Source organism: Taudactylus pleione, unplaced genomic scaffold (genome assembly GCF_031769625.1).
Source record: "Taudactylus pleione unplaced genomic scaffold, aTauple2 ptg000278l, whole genome shotgun sequence".
In the NCBI taxonomy this organism is placed as follows: Eukaryota; Metazoa; Chordata; class Amphibia; order Anura; family Myobatrachidae; genus Taudactylus; species Taudactylus pleione.
In genome coordinates this window covers 641,956-666,102 of record NW_028284680.1, presented here as the reverse complement: position 1 = coordinate 666,102, position 24,147 = coordinate 641,956, and the positions used below count along the sequence as shown (strand labels likewise).

General features: G+C 49.8%; 1 protein-coding gene across 1 annotated transcript in view; it reads left to right on the top strand.

Moving 5' to 3' along the window:
- Window positions 1-24,147, top strand: part of LOC148513469 (uncharacterized) — a 466,228-nt gene that overhangs the window by 5,120 nt on the left and 436,961 nt on the right. Inside the window, exons 3-9 of the mRNA XM_088481822.1 lie at window positions 6,767-6,854; window positions 6,927-7,115; window positions 7,683-7,791; window positions 9,823-10,035; window positions 10,985-11,089; window positions 11,169-11,360; window positions 18,458-18,568. Of these exons, the coding sequence (XP_088337948.1) occupies window positions 6,767-6,854; window positions 6,927-7,115; window positions 7,683-7,791; window positions 9,823-10,035; window positions 10,985-11,089; window positions 11,169-11,360; window positions 18,458-18,568 (1,007 nt within the window). The remainder of the gene's footprint in view (window positions 1-6,766; window positions 6,855-6,926; window positions 7,116-7,682; window positions 7,792-9,822; window positions 10,036-10,984; window positions 11,090-11,168; window positions 11,361-18,457; window positions 18,569-24,147) is intronic.

The window sequence follows — 24,147 nt, the reverse complement described above, 5'->3', positions numbered from 1 at the left end:
ATATCTGTGTGCTCCTGAGTCTGTATATGGGAGACTGCGCTGAGTAATGTGATATGTGACACCTGTATATCTGTGTGCTCCTGAGTCTGTATATGGGAGACTACGCTGAGTAATGTGGTATGTGACACCTGTATATCTGTGTGCTCTTGAGTCTGTATATGGGAGACTGTGCTGAGTAATGTGATATGTGACACCTGTATATCTGTGTGCTCCTGAGTCTGTATATGGGAGACTGCGCTGAGTAATGTGATATGTGACACCTGTATATGTGTGTGCTCCTGAGTCTGTATATAGGAGACTGTGCTGAGTAATGTGATATGTGACACCTGTATATCTGTGTGCTCCTGAGTCTGTATATGGAGACTGCGCTGAGTAATGTGATATGTGACTCCTGTATATCTGTGTGCTCCTGAGTCTGTATATGGGAGACTGCGCTGAGTAATGTGATATGTGACACCTGTATATCTGTGTGCTCCTGAGTCTGTATATAGGAGACTGCGCTGAGTAATGTGACACCTGTATATCTGTGTGCTCCTGAGTCTGTATATGGGAGACTGCGCTGAGTAATGTGATATGTGACACCTGTATATCTGTGTGCTCCTGAGTCTGTATATAGGAGACTGCGCTGAGTAATGTGATATGTGACACCTGTATATCTGTGTGCTCCTGAGTCTGTATATAGGAGACTGTGCTGAGTAATGTGATATGTGACACCTGTATATCTGTGTGCTCCTGAGTCTGTATATGGGAGACTGTGCTGAGTAATGTGATATGTGACACCTGTATATCTGTGTTCTCCTGTGTCTGTATATAGGAGACTGCGCTGAGTAATGTGATATGTGACACCTGTATATCTGTGTGCTCCTGTGTCTGTATATGGAGACTGCGCTGAGTAATGTGATATGTGACACCTGTATATCTGTGTGCTCCTGAGTCTGTATATGGGAGACTGCGCTGAGTAATGTGATATGTGACACCTGTATATCTGTGTGCTCCTGAGTCTGTATATGGGAGACTGCGCTGAGTAATGTGATATGTTACACCTGTATATCTGTGTGCTCCTGAGTCTGTATATAGGAGACTGCGCTGAGTAATGTGACACCTGTATATCTGTGTGCTCCTGAGTCTGTATATGGGAGACTGCGCTGAGTAATGTGATATGTGACACCTGTATATCTGTGTGCTCCTGAGTCTGTATATAGGAGACTGCGCTGAGTAATGTGATATGTGACACCTGTATATTTGTGTGCTCCTGAGTCTGTATATAGGAGACTGCGCTGAGTAATGTGATATGTGACACCTGTATATCTGTGTGCTCCTGTGTCTGTATATGGAGACTGCGCTGAGTAATGTGATATGTGACACCTGTATATCTGTGTGCTCCTGAGTCTGTATATGGGAGACTGCGCTGAGTAATATGATATGTGACACCTGTATATCTGTGTGCTCCTGAGTCTGTATATAGGAGACTGTGCTGAGTAATGTGATATGTGACACCTGTATATCTGTGTGCTCCTGAGTCTGTATATAGGAGACTGCGCTGAGTAATGTGATATGTGACACCTGTATATCTGTGTGCTCCTGAGTCTGTATATGGGAGACTGCGCTGAGTAATGTGATATGTGACACCTGTATATCTGTGTGCTCCTGAGTCTGTATATGGGAGACTGCGCTGAGTAATGTGATATGTGACACCTGTATATCTGTGTGCTCCTGAGTCTGTATATAGGAGACTGCGCTGAGTAATGTGACACCTGTATATCTGTGTGCTCCTGAGTCTGTATATGGGAGACTGCGCTGAGTAATGTGATATGTGACACCTGTATATCTGTGTGCTCCTGAGTCTGTATATAGGAGACTGCGCTGAGTAATGTGATATGTGACACCTGTATATCTGTGTGCTCCTGAGTCTGTATATGGAGACTGCGCTGAGTAATGTGATAGGTGACACCTGTATATCTGTGTGCTCCTGAGTCTGTATATAGGAGACTGCGCTGAGTAATGTGATATGTGACACCTGTATATCTGTGTGCTCCTGAGTCTGTATATAGGAGACTGTGCTGAGTAATGTGATAGGTGACACCTGTATATCTGTGTGCTCCTGAGTCTGTATATTGGAGACTGCGCTGAGTAATGTGATATGTGACACCTGTATATCTGTGTGCTCCTGAGTCTGTATATGGGAGACTGCGCTGAGTAATGTGATATGTGACACCTGTATATCTGTGTGCTCCTGAGTCTGTATATAGGAGACTGCGCTGAGTAATGTGATATGTGACAACTGTATATCTGTGTGCTCCTGAGTCTGTATATGGGAGACTGCGCTGAGTAATGTGATATGTGACACCTGTATATCTGTGTGCTCCTTTGACTGTATATGGGAGACTGTGCAGAGTACTGTGATATGTGACACTTGTATATCTGTGTGCTCCTGAGTCTGTATATGGGAGACTGCGCTGAGTAATGTGATAGGTGACACCTGTATATCTGTGTGCTCCTGAGTCTGTATATGGGAGACTGCGCTGAGTAATGTGATATGTGACACCTGTATATCTGTGTGCTCCTGAGTCTGTATATGGGAGACTGCGCTGAGTAATGTGATATGTGACACCTGTATATCTGTGTGCTCCTGAGTCTGTATATAGGAGACTGTGCTGAGTACTGTGATAGGTGACACCTGTATATCTGTGTGCTCCTGAGTCTGTATATAGGAGACTGTGCTGAGTAATGTGATATGTGACACCTGTATATCTGTGTGCTCCTGAGTCTGTATATAGGAGACTGTGCTGAGTAATGTGATATGTGACACCTGTATATCTGTGTGCTCCTGAGTCTGTATATAGGAGACTGTGCTGAGTAATGTGATATGTGACACCTGTATATCTGTGTGCTCCTGAGTCTGTATATAGGAGACTGCGCTGAGTAATGTGACACCTGTATATCTGTGTGCTCCTGAGTCTGTATATGGGAGACTGCGCTGAGTAATGTGATATGTGACACCTGTATATCTGTGTGCTCCTGAGTCTGTATATAGGAGACTGCGCTGAGTAATGTGATATGTGACACCTGTATATCTGTGTGCTCCTGAGTCTGTATATGGAGACTGCGCTGAGTAATGTGATAGGTGACACCTGTATATCTGTGTGCTCCTGAGTCTGTATATAGGAGACTGCGCTGAGTAATGTGATATGTGACACCTGTATATCTGTGTGCTCCTGAGTGACACCATATCACATTACACAGCGCAGTCTCCTATATACAGACTCAGGAGCACACAGATATACAGGTGTCACATATCACATCACTCAGCACAGTCTCCTATATACAGACTCAGGTGCACACAGATATACGTGTGTCACATATCACATTACTCAGCGCAGTCTCCCATATACAGACTCAGGAGCACACAGATATACAGGTGTCACATATCACATTACTCAGCGCAGTCTCCATATACAGACTCAGGAGCACACAGATTTACAGGTGTCACATATCACATTACTCAGCGCAGTCTCCTATATACAGACTCAGGTGCACACAGATATACGTGTGTCACATATCACATTACTCAGCGCAGTCTCCCATATACAGACTCAGGAGCACACAGATATACAGGTGTCACATATCACATTACTCAGCGCAGTCTCCATATACAGACTCAGGAGCACACAGATTTACAGGTGTCACATATCACATTACTCAGCGCAGTCTCCCATATACAGACTCAGGAGCACACAGATTTACAGGTGTCACATATCACATTACTCAGCGCAGTCTCCATATACAGACTCAGGAGCACACAGATTTACAGGTGTCACATATCACATTACTCAGCGCAGTCTCCCATATACAGACTCAGGAGCACACAGATATACAGGTGTCACATATCACATTACTCAGCGCAGTCTCCATATACAGACTCAGGAGCACACAGATTTACAGGTGTCACATATCACATTACTCAGCGCAGTCTCCCATATACAGACTCAGGAGCACACAGATTTACAGGTGTCACATATCACATTACTCAGCGCAGTCTCCCATATACAGACTCAGGAGCACACAGATATACAGGTGTCACATATCACATTACTCAGCGCAGTCTCCATATACAGACTCAGGAGCACACAGATTTACAGGTGTCACATATCACATTACTCAGCGCAGTCTCCCATATACAGACTCAGGAGCACACAGATTTACAGGTGTCACATATCACATTACTCAGCGCAGTCTCCCATATACAGACTCAGGAGCACACAGATATACTGGTGTCACATATCACATTACTCAGCACAGTCTCCTATATACAGACTCAGGAGCATACAGATATACAGGTGTCACATATCACATTACTCAGCGCAGTCTCCTATATACAGACTCAGGAGCATACAGATATACAGGTGTCACATATCACATTACTCAGCGCAGTCTCCCATATACAGACTCAGGAGCACACAGATATACAGGTGTCACATATCACATTACACAGCACAGTCTCCCATATACAGACTCAGGAGCACACAGATATACAGGTGTCACATTACTCAGCACAGTCTCCTATATACAGACTCAGGAGCACACAGATATACAGGTGCCACATATCACATTACTCAGCGCAGTCTCCCATATACAGACTCAGGAGCACACAGATATACAGGTGTCACATATCACATTACTCAGCACAGTCTCCCATATACAGACTCAGGAGCACACAGATATACAGGTGTCACATATCACATTACTCAGCACAGTCTCCTATATACAGACTCAGGAGCACACAGATATACAGGTGTCACATATCACATTACTCAGCGCAGTCTCCCATATACAGACTCAGGAGCACACAGATATACAGGTGTCACATATCACATTACTCAGCGCAGTCTCCCATATACAGACTCAGGAGCACACAGATATACAGGTGTCACATATCACATTACTCAGCGCAGTCTCCTATATACAGACTCAGGAGCACACAGATATACAGGTGTCACATATCACATTACTCAGCGCAGTCTCCTATATACAGACTCAGGAGCACACAGATATACAGGTGTCACACATCACATTACTCAGCGCAGTCTCCCATATACAGACTCAGGAGCACACAGATATACAGGTGTCACATTACTCAGCGCAGTCTCCTATATACAGACTCAGGAGCACACAGATATACAGGTGTCACATATCACATTACTCAGCGTAGTCCCTGGTGCGTCCTAGACTGAGAGACATGTTTGGACAAATAGACATGAAATAGACGCACAGCCCTAGCAGAGTCTCACGCAAGAGGGACGCGACTGCAGCAATAAAAGTGTATGAGGACACATCTGTAAGGTAAATCTATAATATGCCCATGAGGTGATGTGTCCCGTATTGTCCCTCGCAACTCTGTACTATGCTCTCCCAGTCTCCCTGTTAGGATAATATTCAGTTTTACCTGGTTTGATGGTTGTTGGGCTTCAGCTGATGGGGACGTTCCCAGGAGGCCCCAGTATCTGACATATCTCTCTGCGTTCCATTATTACAATTCCTTTTGTATCATTCATTTTTCTGTCCCTCTCTCGGTAACTGCGGTGATTGGTGATTGATGGATGTAATATATCTTGGTGGTCACAGGTACAAAATAGATTCAGCTCATGATATTGATTATTTGAAATCATCTCGGAAGGTATGATTATTATTTTTCCCTTTTATTCGTCATTTTATATGTTATCTATGTCCAATGCAATTCGTCTGGGGGGATGTGCTTGTGCCAAGTACAGCAGATATACAGAACAGTGCATCCGGAAAGTATTCACAACGCTTCACTTTTTCCACATTTTGTTATGTTACAGCCTTATTCCAAAATGGAATAATTTAATTTTTGTCCTCAAAATTATACACACAGTACCCCATAATGATAACGTGTAAAAAGTTTTTTGAGATTTTTGCAAATTTATTAAAAAAAAAATAACTAAGGAATCACATGTACATAAGTAGTCACGGCCTTTGCTCAATACTTTGTTGATGCACCTTTGGCAGCAATTACAGCCTCAAGTCTCTTTGAATATGATGCCACAAGCTTGGCACACCTATCTTTGGGCAGTTTCGCTGGATGGGGGCTAGATTGTCTCTTATTTCCTGTTGCTGCATACTGATGGTATTAAAGCATCATAATAACCCATATGGTGACCCCTATGTGTGCACCCGAATACTGCACCACTGAGCAAAGGAAGCCCGAAGGATGACATGTAAACATGAGGGACATTAAACCACCAGTGTTTTGAGTGTTGCCAGTTTAATAACGTGTTGGCTATTGCCCCTTTAAGTGTTAGCTGGTCTTATGCAGCCAATGAATGTTTCATGGGGAGTGGTCTAAGAGTATATAAAGGAGTGATGTATGCAAATCTGCCTCTTTGTTCCAGCCTCTTCCCACCCTCTCTCCCTCCCTCTTTTTGTTTTTGTTAGTTGAATGTATGATGGTTGGTTTTGTGGTTGCGGAAAAGAGCGACACTTGGGGTTAGTTTATGTTAATAGTTAGGCTTAGTGGGTTCGCTCTCATTGAAGTGGAGTAAGGCGACAGCCAATTGTTCTGGATGGGAAATGGCTATAACACCTGGACCGGTGGTTGAAGGTAAAGGAGAGGTGATCACCAATGCTTGGCTTGTGTGTGTGTGTGTTTGAGCTGTTTGGTTGTTATTGTCCTGTACGTTCTTTTTGTGCCAGGCCTGCTGTAATAATAGTATGTGTGATATCCGCCTTTGCTCTGTGTATCTTCCAGCTGCCCAGGAGAATCTGCTGCTCCTAGAAAATGCCCAACAGGTACAGCGAACCCGTCTCCTGGGAAAAGCAACATACATGACTGCCAGGTAAGAAGAGATCATACGTGTATGTAAGACGGCTGTTGCACACCTCACTGTCTCCCCTCTCTCCTGTCACAGGCCTGCCCCCCAGGATACATGAGTATACATTCGGGCTGCGCCTGCAGACCATGTCCTCCCGGTTACTCATGTGACTCTACCTCTGGGTATCTGAGCCCCTGTAGCCCAGGCCAGTATTCCCGGGAAGGGGAACTGTACTGTGCTCCATGTCCTGATGGATTCGTGTGCCCGGATGGGCGAGACTGGAAGGTGCGTCTTTTTGCGTCCATGTTTGCGGTAATAAGCTGGGATTGGGATGTGCTTATGGTTGTCATGTTACAGTACGTGCACTTTATATGCTTCAGATGTGTTTAAGTGCATTCGATGCACTTATGTGACAAAACAGGATGTTGTTACTCTGCTATAGCCGAAACGCCTGTGACTGGCACCTCATTGCGTTCACACTGCGCTCACGTGTGTGATTGTTAGGTTTACACCGTGTTGACGCAATTAGTGCGGTTGATGAAATTGTGTGTGTTCTACAACATCGGCAAAAGTTGTGCAAATTACAATGCAATGTATTAAATGTTACACAAACATGAACGACACACAATCTTACCCCCCCCCCCACACACACACACACACACACACACAGACTCCCTAGAGCAGTGCGTAGCTTATACAGTAATTCGCTAGCGGGCGATATTGTTTCCCGATTGTACACCAGGTAAGGAATGGTTGCTCCCCGTGGTGTAATATGCATTGTTATTACATGGAGCAGCAGCATGGACGTGTCGGGCTGTTCCATTATGTAACGGGTCGGTTCTGTCTCTGTAGCTGTGTCTCCCCGGGCAGGAGCCTGCACAGAATCGCTCGCACTGCACTGACTGCCCCCCCGGCTTCTTCTCTACGTGGAGTACAGCTAGATGTCTGCCATGTCTGCCAGGTACTGCATCCTATCACTACATGCTACTTAGACGTACTGCACTGGTACCACTCCCTTTCCTTCTCACCCTGCCTCCCGGCACCCTGCCTCATTCGTTGTCACCCTGCCTCCTGGCACCTTGCCTCATTCGTTGTCACCCTGCCTCCTGGCACCTTGCCTCATTCGTTGCCGTCCTGCCTTGTTCTGTTGCCACCCTGTCTCGCTCGTTGCCACCCTGCATGGTTCATTGCCACCCTGCCTCCTGGCCACCCTGCATAGTTCATTGCCACCCTGCCTCCTGGCCACCCTGCATTGTTCATTGCCACCCTGTCTCCTTGCTGCCCTGCCTCATTCGTTGCCATCCTGTCTCACTCATTGTCACCCTGCCTCTTGGCCGCCCTGCCTCGTTCTGTTGCCACCCTGTCTCGCTGGTTGCCACCCAGTCTCGCTGGTTGCCACCCAGTCTCGCTCGTTGCCACCCTGTCTCGCTCGTTGCCACCCTGTCTCGCTCGTTGCCACCCTGTCTCGCTCGTTGCCACCCTGTCTCGCTCGTTGCCACCCTGTCTCGCTCGTTGCCACCCTGTCTCGCTCGTTGCCACCCTGCCTCTTTTGTTGCCACCCTGCCTCTTTTGTTGCCACCCTGTCTCGCTCGTTGCCACCCTGTCTCGCTCGTTGCCACCCTGTCTCGCTCGTTGCCACCCTGTCTCGCTCGTTGCCACCCTGTCTCGCTCGTTGCCACCCTGTCTCGCTCGTTGCCACCCTGTCTCGCTCGTTGCCACCCTGTCTCGCTCGTTGCCACCCTGCCTCTTTTGTTGCCGCCCTGCCTCGTTCTGTTGCCACCCTGTCTCTCTCGTTGCCACCCTGTCTCGCTCTTTGCCACCCTGCGTCCTGGCCACCCTGCATTGTTCATTGCCACCCTGCATTCTGGCCACCCTGCATTGTTCATTGCCACCCTGCCTCCTGGCTGCCCTGCCTCGTTCTGTTGCCGCCCTGCCACGTTCTGTTGCCACCCTGTCTCGCTCGTTGCCACCCTGCCTCCTGGCCACCATGCATTGTTCCTTGCCACCCTGTCTCCTGGCTGCCCTGCATTGCCTGTTGCCACCCTGTCTCCTGGCTGCCCTGTCTCCTGGCTGCCCTGTCTCCTGGCTGCCCTGTCTCCTGGCTGCCCTGTCTCCTGGCTGCCCTGTCTCCTGGCTGCCCTGTCTCCTGGCTGCCCTGTCTCCTGGCTGCCCTGTCTCCTGGCTGCCCTGTCTCCTGGCTGCCCTGTCTCCTGGCTGCCCTGTCTCCTGGCTGCCCTGTCTCCTGGCTGCCCTGTCTCCTGGCTGCCCTGTCTCCTGGCCGCCCTGTCTCCTGGCTGCCCTGCATTGCCTGTTGCTACCCTGTCTTCTGGCTGCCCTGTCTCCTGGCTGCCCTGTCTCCTGGCTGCCCTGTCTCCTGGCTGCCCTGTCTCCTGGCTGCCCTGTCTCCTGGCTGCCCTGTCTCCTGGCTGCCCTGTCTCCTGGCTGCCCTGTCTCCTGGCTGCCCTGTCTCCTGGCTGCCCTGTCTCCTGGCTGCCCTGTCTCCTGGCCGCCCTGTCTCCTGGCTGCCCTGCATTGCCTGTTGCTACCCTGGATTACAACTTATCCACTTTATCGCCTCCCCCTCCCCCCCCCCTCATTGTCTCCCTAAATATGAAACATTCCATAATTTTGTGAGGTAAAAGGCAAATAAAATACTTATCATGTATGGGCGACCATGTGGGACCCTGGCACAGTTCCAGAGCCCACCCCCGGCAGTGCCAGGACCTTTTTATCCTGCGCCAAACAATCCCTGTGTGACCGTTGTGCATAGACACGGGTCAAAATTTGAGCACTTGCAAAGATGACACATTTTTAATTTCATATATTAAATATATTGGTTTATGTTGTGGCAGAAGGAATGGAGGCCCTGTGTTGAAGAGCTCACAATTTAAACATGGTGCATATTTCTCGGTTGCTCATATTGACCATGTGAGTCTGCCAGTAACATTACACAGGAGACGGGGTCACTTGGCTGATCTGTGGCATTTTACAGGAAGCTATTGCCCCATTGCTGGTGTAATACAAACCGATATTACACCACCTGGATTTACGAAGGATGGCAGCGGACAGACCAGCTCTTGTGTATGCACCAATTGTCCCCAAAGCCCTGAGGACCTACATCGATTGAATGATCTGCCAGTCACCTGCCGCTCTGGGCATTATGTGACCTCAGGAGGGCAATCTGAGTGCAAGCTCTGTCCCCCAGGTATGACGATTTTATCCACATTACTGTGTAGGACGCTTACAGTGCACAAAGCAGTGTGGTTACCTTGTGCTCCTCATATAAAGCTCCCTGTAGCCAATGCTTTCAGTCCTGTGTATTGATCAGTGATTACGCCATCTATGTACTGTTGTGCACATCAGTAACGCCTTGGAAAAGCCATTCCGCAGGTGCGATATGTGATAAATATGCCCCAAGAGTTCAGAGATGTCACAAGCTCCTAGTGAACTAATAGGCTGAATATTGGATCAGCTTCCGCTGTGTGATGGGTTCATTGGGCCTGATTCAGAGCCGGACACAATTAGCGCTAGCTCGTCCAGAAAATAGGGGTGGCTATTCAAATGAACCGTTCGCTCTTTGCGGTCTGTTCACACCTCTAGGTCTGAACGAGCGAACAAAACTTCCGGTCGTTTTTTGGAATAATACGCCCCCTGGCCGCTCGCATCCTACGTCATGTCCGCTATTTATTAGATTAATCGAGTACATCGACCAGCGTATGAACTGCTCGCTATTCTTGTGGTTGGTTTTTGCTACCACAATCTTGCGAGCAGTTCTGGCTATAAAATAACCCAGTGACGTGGTCAATGACGCTGCTGTATTAATTATGCACACCCATAAAAAGCCCGTTTTGACCTTTAAGCACGCCTGCGTTCTGATCTCCACTCCCCGTTTTCAAGCACCTTCCCCCGTTACCACCCACATACGCCTCCTCCTGTCACTCAAATGATCAGGCATTCGCTATTTTGCGAGCACATGAATTTCGACCGCACTGACTGGTTCGCGCATGCGTATAACGATCCGTATGCATGCGCAGTTGGGCAAACATCGCTCGGAGCGAATGAGCGGCCGCTTACGAGCGGCTCTGAATCAGGCCCATTATTCGGTGATAACACCTTTATTTAATAATATCCTTCACCAATTCTGCCCCCTTTAGGTCATTTCTGTCCCGATGGTTCCACGATTACTCCATGCCCAGCTGGGACCTTCTCGGACAAAGACGGGCTGGACCAGCAGAGTGAATGCACCCTGTGCCCTGCAGGTCAGTTCTCCACCTGCCAGTGTGCGGCTCTTCTCCAGCTATAACAGGTCTGATCTCATTGCAATGTCCCTGCCTGTAGGTTACTTCTGTATGGATGGAAGATCACAGCCACCAGGAGCGGAGTCTCTGTGTCCAAAAGGGTTTTACTGTCCCATCGGCACTAGAAGTTCCCACGCTTATCCGTGCCCAGCTGGCACCTACAATGATCAACTCGGGCAAGGGCACCGTGGCAGCTGCAGTGTCTGCTCGGAGGGTCTGTTCTGCCAAGAAGGTGATGGTTGTGATCCGGTTTATCTCAGTCATTGCAGAGTATACGGATAGATCGGGCAGAGTATAGGGATAGATCAGGCAGAGTATACGGATAGATCGGGCAGAGTATAGGGATAGATCAGGCAGAGTATAGGGATAGATCAGGCAGAGTATAGGGATAGATCAGGCAGAGTATAGGGATAGATCAGGCAGAGTATAGGGATAGATCAGGCAGAGTATAGGGATAGATCAGGCAGAGTATAGGGATAGATCGGGCAGAGTATAGGGATAGATCGGGCAGAGTATAGGGATAGATCGGGCAGAGTATAGGGATAGATCGGGCAGAGTATAGGGATAGATCGGGCAGAGTATAGGGATAGATCGGGCAGAGTATAGGGATAGATCGGGCAGAGTATAGGGATAGATCGGGCAGAGTATAGGGATAGATCGGGCAGAGTATAGGGATAGATCGGGCAGAGTATAGGGATAGATCAGGCAGAGTATAGGGATAGATCAGGCAGAGTATAGGTATAGATCAGGCAGAGTATAGGGATAGAGCAGGCAGAGTAGACGGATAGATCAGGCAGAGTATATTGACACCCTGGCTCGGTGTAGCTGTGCGCTGTATGGACACCCTGGCTCGGTGTAGCTGTGCGCTGTATGGACACCCTGGCTCGGTGTAGCTGTGCGCTGTATGGACACCCTGGCTCGGTGTAGCTGTGCGCTGTATGGACACCCTGGCTCGGTGTAGCTGTGCGCTGTATGGACACCCTGGCTCGGTGTAGCTGTGCGCTGTATGGACACCCTGGCTCGGTGTAGCTGTGCGCTGTATGGACACCCTGGCTCGGTGTAGCTGTGCGCTGTATGGACACCCTGGCTCGGTGTAGCTGTGCGCTGTATGGACACCCTGGCTCGGTGTAGCTGTGCGCTGTATGGACACCCTGGCTCGGTGTAGCTGTGCGCTGTATGGACACCCTGGCTCGGTGTAGCTGTGCGCTGTATGGACACCCTGGCTCGGTGTAGCTGTGCGCTGTATGGACACCCTGGCTCGGTGTAGCTGTGCGCTGTATGGACACCCTGGCTCGGTGTAGCTGTGCGCTGTGTGGACACCCTGGCTCGGTGTAGCTGTGCGCTGTGTGGGCACCCTGGCTGTGCGCTGTGTGGGCACCCTGGCTCGGTGTAGCTGTGCGCTGTGTGGGCACCCTGGCTCGGTGTAGCTGTGCCCTGTATGGACACTCTGGCTCAGAGTAGCTGTGCGCTGTATGGGCACCCTGGCTCGGTGTAGCTGTGCTCTGCATTGACACCCTGGCTCAGAGTAGCTGTGCCCTGTATGGACACCCTGGCTCGGTGTAGCTGTGCGCTGTATGGACACCCTGGCTCGGTGTAGCTGTGCGCTGTATGGACACCCTGGCTCGGTGTAGCTGTGCGCTGTATGGACACCCTGGCTCGGTGTAGCTGTGCTCTGTGTGGGCACCCTGGCTGTGCGCTGTGTGGGCACCCTGGCTCGGTGTAGCTGTGCGCTGTGTGGGCACCCTGGCTCGGTGTAGCTGTGCGCTGTATGGACACCCTGGCTCGGTGTAGCTGTGCGCTGTATGGACACCCTGGCTCGGTGTAGCTGTGCGCTGTATGGACACCCTGGCTCGGTGTAGCTGTGCGCTGTATGGACACCCTGGCTCGGTGTAGCTGTGCTCTGTGTGGGCACCCTGGCTGTGCGCTGTGTGGGCACCCTGGCTCGGTGTAGCTGTGCGCTGTGTGGGCACCCTGGCTCGGTGTAGCTGTGCGCTGTGTGGACACCCTGGCTCGGTGTAGCTGTGCGCTGTGTGGACACCCTGGCTCGGTGTAGCTGTGCGCTGTATGGACACCCTGGCTCGGTGTAGCTGTGCGCTGTATGGACACCCTGGCTCGGTGTAGCTGTGCGCTGTATGGACACCCTGGCTCGGTGTAGCTGTGCGCTGTATGGACACCCTGGCTCGGTGTAGCTGTGCGCTGTATGGACACCCTGGCTCGGTGTAGCTGTGCGCTGTATGGACACCCTGGCTCGGTGTAGCTGTGCGCTGTATGGACACCCTGGCTCGGTGTAGCTGTGCGCTGTATGGACACCCTGGCTCGGTGTAGCTGTGCTCTGTGTGGGCACCCTGGCTGTGCGCTGTGTGGGCACCCTGGCTCGGTGTAGCTGTGCGCTGTGTGGGCACCCTGGCTCGGTGTAGCTGTGCGCTGTATGGACACCCTGGCTCGGTGTAGCTGTGCGCTGTATGGACACCCTGGCTCGGTGTAGCTGTGCGCTGTATGGACACCCTGGCTCGGTGTAGCTGTGCGCTGTATGGACACCCTGGCTCGGTGTAGCTGTGCGCTGTATGGACACCCTGGCTCGGTGTAGCTGTGCGCTGTATGGACACCCTGGCTCGGTGTAGCTGTGCGCTGTATGGACACCCTGGCTCGGTGTAGCTGTTGCTTCTAGTAGTTTTATTTACCTGAATAAGACTCACATTTTGAGAGAGAAAGACCTGGCCTGGATCTGGCGCATTGGGAGGGGCTGTTTGGCGTGACTGAGGACACAGTGTATGAGGTCACCACTGTATATTCATCCATACTGTACCTGCTTCTTTTCGGCTCCCGCCCCCCTCCCCCTCTGCCTTTCACAGTGTCCTGATTTCACAAGGTTATTGGTTGTCCCTTTTTGTGTGTTTATGCATTTTCATTAGTAAAATGGAGCGTGCCCTTGGTGTACGGTACTGCTGGTGTTCTGTTCCAAGTCATGCTCGTGTCCTTCCAAAATAAAAAGTTTCAAGAAAACAAACAATATAGATTATTTATCCTCTACACTAGGCTTTGGCAAGTTGTGGCAATGCAAGCTGTTGTAGAACTGCAAGTCACAGCATGCCCTACTAGCCAAAGTGCTTTTACTTGTAGCTCTAAAACAGTAGAAGTGCAGCCCGGTTGGTGTAATGGTTAGCATTACTGCCTCACAGCACTGAGGTTGTGGGTTTGTTTCCAACTACGGCCCTAACTGTGTGGAGTTTGTATATTCTGTGTGGAGTTTGTATATTCTCCATTCTGTTCTTGCGTGGGTTTCCTCTGGGTACTCCGGTTTCCTCCCACATTCCAAAATGATACTGGTAGGTTAATTGGCCCCAAACAAAACTTAACCCTAGTGTGTATGTGTGTGAGCATGTAATAGGGAATATAGGGCCTGATTCAGAGCCGGACGCTCTGACAGAGCGCTCGCTCTGAATCAGGGCCGACCTTCTGTGCAGCCTCCTGGCCGCTCGCATAGCTGTGGGTGACCACCCACAGCTATAGCAAGTGGCCAGGAAGATGGTAGGGACCATAGGGCTTGCGTCGAGACCCTTGTGGTAGGGTCTCGTTGCCGCAAGCCCTAGAGTGCTTTCGGCTCTAACAGAGCCGAAAGCACTCCCACTGACATCACGTGATGTCAGTGGGGCCAACCCCAGACGGTAGGCGTTCCCATGGGAACGCCTCTGTCTGGGCAGCCACGCCCCCTGCCCGCCCACCAAAGGGGGCGTGCTGTCACTCAACATCGACAGCACGCCCCATTTTTCTACGAGACCCGGAGCGCTCGCAAGCGAGTCTGAATCAGGCCCATAGAGTGTAAGCTCCACTGGGGCAGGGAGTGATGTGATTGGCCAGATATTCTTTGTACAGTGCTGCGGAATATGTGTGCGCTATATAAATATCTGGCAATAAATAACTAAATATGGGCCGCATGTTGCAATGCCTGGTTTAGAGGACGAATGTACAGACAGAGCTACATACACTAAAGCATTACTAGGGACATTATCTAAGCTAGTTCTCTGGGAGATGATGCTGTAACTTACAGCAGCCAATCAGACATTTCCTTTTACATTCTAAACAGCACCTATAAATTACAGGAGGGCTCAGATGCTACATGTGCTCTCTGCTCCGTGCTGAGAGTACAGGTATCTATTCCCATCTAGACTGTGGGCCCGATTCAGACCCGGACGCAACGCTGTGCTCGCACGCCATGACCGATTGTCGCCCGTCTGCGGCAAAATGTGCATGCGTGAGCCAGTCATAGCGATCGGGAAGCGATCACTCGGACAACACAGAATGCCCGCTAGTTTGACTGACAGAATGCGCTGTTTGTGGGTGGTGACGGGGGAAGGTCCTGGAAAACGGGGGAGTGGTGGTGCGAACGCAGGCGTGTCTGAGTGGCAAAACAGCGTTTTATGGGCGTCCATAATTACAAGGCTGCGTTATTATACACGTCACCCTGTATTTTTTTTTCTTTGTCTGAAGCACTCGCAGGGCCCGCAGCAGGGTAGGGTCCACCACAAGCACTGCGGATGCCTCCGATGGTTCCCGATGTTAACGATTGTTATATTCACTTCCTGGAGATGACGTGCGGAACGAAGGGCAAGTGGGCGTCAATACACTGGTTTGGAAAGACATTGCCATCACACGCTAAGACATAGAGGGTGTCCTTATGTCCTGCTGTGCGATTGTGGGATTTGCATACTCGGCCCCTGTCGGCTGCGTGTGAGCGCAGCGTTGCCTCTGGGTCTGAATCGCCCCCGTGTCATGGTTGGGCCTTATATAGTAATATAAACACATTTTGCATAAAATCTATATTCAGCCAAAATAATGAAATTCAGTGAGATGGACGCGATTTGCCGTATTCATCTACATCGCAGGTTTCCCCTGGCACCCCATAGATTTGCTCAGGAAAGCTTTCAATGCCGGTACTGCCGTAATGGGCCAATACGAGTGCAGCCGGGCATTTCAATGTTGCCAGGCAGCACATTGCGCTAAACTGAAACACAAACCACCACTACTACCGTCGCCACCAAAGATCGAAATGGTCAAAACCAAGAAATACCTGGAGCCATCCCAACAGGTCCGGGTTAGCGTTAGATTTGAAGGCACCAGGCAAGACGTGTTCTCACTGAGATCAGCAGCAGGAGCCCCAAACGTGACATCTCTGTGGGTGACAAAGCTTCCTGGGGACTTGGGTTTGTCCAGCTCTGGAAAGGGATGATGTGACACCAGCAGGTCCTCTGGTTCCTTGTGTGATGGAGCTGACACTCATTTGCTCATAGGATTATCCTTCTCGTGCAGACAGTGGTACTGGTGGTACAATGATCTCTGGGCAAGAGACGCTGCTCTGTGTTCCCTGATGTATTGGGAGTGTGTTCTGCATGAAAGGTCGACAGAAAAAAGGGCGACCAGCAATAGGTTGACACCAGATGGTCAACAGTCAATAAGTCAACATGGACAAAAGGTCGACATGCAAAATGGGGACAACATGGGCTTAGCTCGACAGGTACAAAACGTCGACATGGGAATGGTCGACACAAGTTGGTTGACACATTGTTTCTTTTTGTGGGATAGGCACTTACGGGAGGGCTAGAGTTAGGCACCAGGAAGGACGGTTAGGGTTAGGCACTAGGAGGGAGGGTTAGGGTTAGGCACTAGGAGGGAGGGTTAGGGTTAGGCACCAGGAGGGACGGTTAGGGTTAGGCACTAGGAGGGAGGGTTAGGGTTAGGCACTAGGAGGGAGGGTTAGGGTTAGGCACTAGGAGGGAGGGTTAGGCACTAGGAGGGAGGGTTAGGGTTAGGCACTAGGAGGGAGGGTTAGGGTTAAGCACTAGGAGGGAGGGTTAGGGTTAGGCACCAGGAGGGACGGTTAGGGTTAGGCACTAGGAGGGACGGTTAGGGTTAGGCACTAGGAAGGAGGGTTAGGCACTAGGAGGGTTAGGCACTAGGAGGGAAGGGCAGGGTTAGGCACTAGGAGGGACGGTTAGAGTTAGGCACTAGGAGGGAGGGTTAGGCACTAGGAGGGAGGGTTAGGGTTAGGCACTAGGAGGGAGGGTTAGGCACTAGGGGGGAGGGTTAGGGTTAGGCACTAGGAGGGAAGGCTAGGGTTAGGCACTAGGAGGGAAGGTTAGGGTTAGGCACTAGGAGGGAGGGTTAGGGTTAGGCATTAGGAGGGAGGGTCAAGGTTAGGCACTAGGAGGGAGGGTTAGGGTTAGGCACTAGGAGGGATGGTTAGGGTTAGGCAGTAGGAGGGAGGGTTAGGGTTAGGCAGTAGGAGGGAGGGTTAGGGTTAGGCAGTAGGAGGGACGGTTAGGGAAAGGCACTAGGAGGGACGGTTAGGGTTAGGCACTAGGAGGGACGGTTAGGCACTAGGAGGGACGGTTAGAGTTAGGCACCAGGAGGGAGGGTTAGGGTTAGGCACTAGGAAGGACGGTTAGAGTTAGGCACTAGGAGGGAGGGTTAGGGTTAGGCACTAGGAGGGAGGGTTATGGTTAGGCAGTTGGAGGTTGTAGGGTTAGGGTTAGGCACTAGGAGGGAGGGTTAGGGTTAGGCAGTAGGAGGGAGGGTTTAGGCAGTAGGAGGGACGGTTAGGGATAGGCACTAGGAGGGCCTTTTAGGGTTAGGCACTAGGAGGGACGGATAGGGTTAGGCACTAGGAGGGACGGTTAGGCACTAGGAGGGACGGTTAGAGTTAGGCACTGGGAGGGGCGGTTAGGGTTAGGCACTAGGAGGGCTGGTTTGGCACTTACCCTGACGGTTAGGGTTAGGCTCCAAGGGGAAGGTAAAGATGGGTACACACTTGACAATATGTCATCCGATACGGATATGTCGCTGACAATGCACTCTGCCGCGCGTCGTCAGCCCTGCATGCAGATCCCACGGGCGATATCATTAGCGGGGGACATACTGCTGAATGCCGCATTACACCATCGTTACTGCTGGCATCGGTAAGTGTGTTATGAACTTGCCGATGCCGGGTCCCGTCGCTAACTAGGTTGTACACACTAGGCATCGTCCTTTAGAGTAAGGATTAGGGGTAGAATTTTTTTTTTTTACTATTTTTTTTGTCAACCGTTTGACCCTGTTGACCTACATTCATGTCGACCTTTTGTGTCTTGACCTTTTATACTTGTTGAACGTTTGTCCCTGTTGACCTATTGACTGTCGACCATTTGGTGTTGACCTTTTTATTGTCGATCTAATGAACCACACCCGTTGGGAATCACCAGGAAGCCTATGTGCTTTGTGTATTTGCTGGTATTTGCCCAGGTGTGATCTCGGATTGGCAGTGTCTGTAACTTGGGCTAATCTTCTTCCCCACAGGCTCCTCTGTCTCAGGTCACCCATGCTCCAGGGGAAAGTTCTGCCCCGCAGGAACCAGCTCCGAGCAAGACTGCCCTCCGGGGACCTTCACTCACCACAGCGGAGCCTCCAGTAAGAGCTCTCAGTATATGATATTCATGCTTAGCATCATTACATACGTTCAGTGTTTATATGGTTTGACCAAAGACATCTAGCACCATTCACCTGCAGGGCGGGGCGCTGCTGCTGCCTGGAGAAAGCAAGACACGAGGGCACCAGACATCCCTGAGAGCAGGAGCCTCCTTTATTTATTTATTATTTATTTACAGTTTCTTTACATTCAGTTTCTCCGTTGTACTTGGGGCTTATTAGTAAATACTTCCCAGTAACATGTTCTCTCTGTATATTCCAATGCTGACAGTGTTACAGAAAATCCATCCGCTAAGTAAGAAGAACATAATAATACATAATACAGTACAAATGCGTCCAGCCGTAGTTTCTCCCTAGAATACCGGTGATATGTACTTTGCGTGTGTAATAAAAAAATACAGATATTTAGAGTAAAAGTAGTAAAATAAAGTAGATATATTAAACTATCTGCAATACAGTATGAGGAACTTCGCTGACTATAAACAGCGCATGCAGAAAATATGTATATAATATATTAATGTTTTCCTACAAAGTACATAGAGTAACAGCGCCCCCTGCTGATGTGTTTCCAGATCTCAGGCTGTTCCCTATGAGTACTCCAGGTGTTTTCTTTCTGTCCTGCAGGATACACTGAGAATTGTTTTGGAGCTAGATACAGTCAGTGTGTAATTGTACGGTAGCGATTATATCACTGTGGCTGTGTTACAATGTGTGTGTGTGTAACTGCGATAAACTGAGCTTATTGCATTTTGAGAAAAAAAGACCGTCTCAGAATGGCGTTATGCCCTGCTTACCTGTCCGCAATCCGCCATCTCCGTCTGATATTGCTCCTGTCCCTGCTAGATCCCAGCTATGTGTCCCGCTCTGTGTGGCCTAGTGACGACGGGCTGTTATGCTGTCATCGCGATGAGGTTTGCTGTAAAGGCCTGGAAGTAGTTTAGCGCCACGTTAAGTCATCCGGTAAAGCCAAGCAAATATTTTCCCATTCTCTGTGATAATTTCCCCATTAGGAGCACTGGGCCTCAATCAGAGATGTGCGCTGTTCCAATGTTTACTCAGCTGAGCGATTATCGATGAACTCGCGCATGCATCACAATGCAGACCTCTACATCCATAAGATGGCTCCAGCGTCTCCGTCCCTGCTCCCATGCTGCGTGATTAAAGGATTACTCACATGGCTGACTATCGGAGAAGTGTGTACGCAGTTGTGGTGCTGTTTGCTCCGGTGGGTGTCTCAGTTAGGGGAGGGGGCTAGTTTACAAACCATCGCTCCTCCGCAAACATAAGAAATGGCAGCTGTGATTGCACCGTAAATCTCTGAATGAGGCCCCTGCTGTGTCTGAGAGAGCGCGGTTTGTGTATTAGGGCAGATGGTAAAGGTTCCTCTGTGCGATATGACTCCTCCCACTGAGCCCGATTTACTGGTGGACACAGCACGGCGGTCGCCCGTCTGTGCCGTTAGGCTAATGCCACTACAACGCCCTTCCCTGGTGCACATCCGTGAGTATGATTGTGCAAGGACTGAGACGCCCACTGTGAGCATCTGTAGACGCTGTTATGCCACTTGCCGCGTCTTTAGACGCCACCTTCGGTTGCACCAGCCCTGTGACAGGTGTAGATTTTGTATCTGAGTACGGCCTCCAATGTGAGTGAGTTCAGTTCTCGTCATAAAACTTCCCCCCGCCCAGTGCTAGATTAGGGTCCACATGGGCCTGGAGCTGAAATTTACAAAGGGCCTAAACCCTAAACCCCATACTGTCTAAAGGAACATTACACACACACAACAACTACACCTACAGGGTGAGCTGGTGAAGGTAGAACCAAATACAACAGATGTAACACAGTTTTGCCCTGTGCCGGCTCATTTTAACCCCTGCCTAACACCACATACACACGCACACTACACTACACACACTACACACACAGGACATATACAGTACACAGTACATATACAGTACACACTACACACACACAGTACATATACAGTACACACTACACACAGTACATATACAGTGCACACTACACACAGTACATATACAGTGCACACTACACACAGTACATATACAGTACACACTACACACACACAGTACATATACAGTACACACTACACACAGTACATATACAGTACACACTACACACACACAGTACATATACCGTACACACAGTACATATACAGTACACACTACACACACAGTACATATACAGTACACACTACACACAGTACATATACAGTACACACTACACACACACAGTACATATACAGTACACACCACTCATACAGTACACACTACACACACACAGGACATATACAGTACATACTACACACAGTACATATACAGTACACACTACACACACACAGTTCATATACCGTACACACACTACACACACAGTACATATACAGTACACACTACACACACACAGTACATATACAGTACACACCACTCATACAGTACACACACAGTACACACTACACACACACAGTACATATACCGTACACACAGTACATATACAGTACACACTACACACACACAGTTCATATACCGTACACACAGTACATATACAGTACACACTACACACACACACAGTTCATATACCGTACACACACAGTACACACTACAGACACAGTACATATACAGTACACACTACACACACACAGTTCATATACCATACACACACAGTACACACTACACACACACAGTACCCACACACACACACTACACACACACACAGTACATACAGTGCACACCATTCATACAGTACAGTATACACACTAATTGATGCTACTCATCAAGTAGCCATCATAGAACAAATGACAGTACCAGGCTTCATGCAGCCGCAGCTCCTCGTGTAGTCTGAGGGCGGAGCTTGTGAGTGTGAGTGTGAGTAGCAGGCTCAGGACCCTGGAGAAGGAGAGCTGAAGGGAGTGGCGGCCACCACACTACCTGCGCGGTTCTGCCACTGATCCCAGAGGAGAGCGCTGGAGCATTTTGTAATGAACGCACGTGTTTAATGCTTGAGTTTTCATCTGTGCCTTTCGAATTGTTGAAGATGGCGTCGAGACAATGTAAAAAATAGTGCAGATGTCTTTTGTTATATTTGTGGACAATATACTATAGAGAAACAGAAGAAACAGGTGATTTCATAAAAAAGGCAAATTTCGCTTATTTTGGAATAAAGATATTACATCAAGATAAACAGTGCAGCACAAAGGGCCAGATTCAGACTTGGGAACAGAGAGAGAGATCTCTCTCAACTGATCATCTTGGTGAAACCATGCTGCACTGCAGGGGGGCCGTAGAGAGCCCGGCCGGGCCCAGGTAAAGGAGGGGGCGTGGCCTAATAGCGGGAGGTGTGGCCACGTCCCTTGACAACAACAAAAAAATAATAATTCACGTTTTGGGAAGGAGGGCACTGTAAGCCGCCCAGTGCTAAGCAGGGTGGGGGGGGGGGGGTGATCAGTGTGATCGCTCCCCCCCAAAGCCATAGGAAACTGCTCCGGCTGCTGCAGCAGCCGCGAGCATTCTCGCACTGCAGTCCAGCACAAGCTGTGTGCTGAGCTGCTGTGTGGGAGGATGGGGGGGCGATGCCGGACCCGGGCAAGCTGCAGCCCAGGTAAACTGCACCTGCCCCCCCCTCCCGCTCGTTGCCCATGACTGCAGGGGGGGCAGATTTAAAATGTGCAGAGAGGTTTAGATTTTAGAGGAGTGTTTCCAAACTGACATCTAAATTATATGTAAGAGCAGCCGGTATTTACCCTACATGTAAAAAAATGTATGTATTTACACCCCTTGCATTACTATATGGTTTGTTCAGGTTCTCAGTTAAGTGCTATCTCTCTCTATTCCTAACTCTGAATCAGACCCTAAGTTTGTTCGGCTTGTGTTGAAATACTACAGAAATGGATTGCTGGTAAGAAGAAAGCTTTGGCCCTCATTCAGAGCGCACGCTCTGAGCAGAGCGCACGCTCTGAATGAGGGCCGGCCTCCATGAAAATGGAGCGTCCCTCTGGACGCTCGTATAGCTGTGGGTCACCACCCACAGGCTATACGAGCGTGCATTTTGATGGCCGCGATGGTCGAGACCATCGCGACCATCGAAATTGCGAGCCGGAGCCTGCGGTTGAGGTTTTCAACCGCAAGCTCCGGAGTGATTTTGGCTCTATCAGAGCCAAAATCACTCCCACTGACATCACTAGTGATGTCAGTGGGCCGGCTTTTGACGGGAGGCGTTCCCATGGGAACGCCCCCGTCAGGGAGGCACGCCTACCAAAGGGGGCGTGCTGTCAATCAACACTGACAGCACGCCCCCTTTGATCGGACACAACGAGCGAAGGACTTTCCTTCGCTCGTCGCGTCTGGCGCATGCTCAGTCCAGAACATCGACCCACTTGCGAGCGGACAGCCGCTCACGAGTGGGTCTGAATCAGGCCCTTTATCTTTTGGTGTTCCTGTGATACGGACGGAGCTAACTAATCACATTAACAATTGCTATTTTTGCTCTATTGATGATAAAGGACATCATTCTAAAACCAAGCACAAAATCACCTTCACTGTTATCGAATCTGTTACGAAACCGATACCTCACGGACCTGAATTACCAGTACCTAATCCACCTATTTCTAGATATTGTCAATATATTGTCACAAACTCCATCTGGTGATGGCCCTGATTCAGAGCCGGAAGCTCAGACCAGAGCGCTCGGTCTGAATCAGGGCCCTCCTCCATTAATATGGAGCGTCCTCCTGGATGCTCGTATAGCTGTGGGTCACCACCCACAGCATATACGAGCGTGCAGCAAGATGGTCGCGATGGTCTTGTCCATCGCGACCATCGGACTTGCGTGAAACCCTGTGGTCGGGTTTCTCAACCGCAAGGCCAGGAGTGATTTTGGCTCTATCAGACACTAGTGATGTCAGTGGGGCCGGCTTCAGACGGTAGGCGTTCCCATGGGAACGCCTCCGTCTGGAAGGCACGCCCACCAAAGGGGGCGTGCTGTCAATCAACATCGACAGCACACCCCCTTTGGTGCGAGACCCGGAGCGATGGAAAATCCTTCGCTCGCCGGGTCTCGCGCATGCGCACGACGGAGCTCCCTCCGTCGTGCGCATGTGCAGTGGGGACCATCGAACCACTTGCGAGCGTACTGCCGCTCGCGAGTGGGTCTGAATGACCCCCGATATTCCAAGTAGTGGTGAAATAGTGCAGAGTCTGTGATACACCGCGACCACTGAAACAGAATCAACTAAATGATTTGGTGTGGGATCTTGGACTCCCCAAAGATGTAGCCGAGCTGCTTGGATCTCATTTGAAGGAAAACAATTTATTAGATTCCGACACTACATATTTTTGGTATCGACGAAGAGAAGAGGAAAATTACACATTTTTTTATGAAAGAGAACAATATCGTTTATTGCAATGATATCAAAGGCTTAATGCAAAAGTTTACTATTGAATACAACCCAGAAGAATGGAGGTTATTCATAGATTCTTCAAAATGAAGTTTAAGAGCTGTTTTATTGCACAATGGCAACACATATACGTGTCAATACCATTAGCACATTC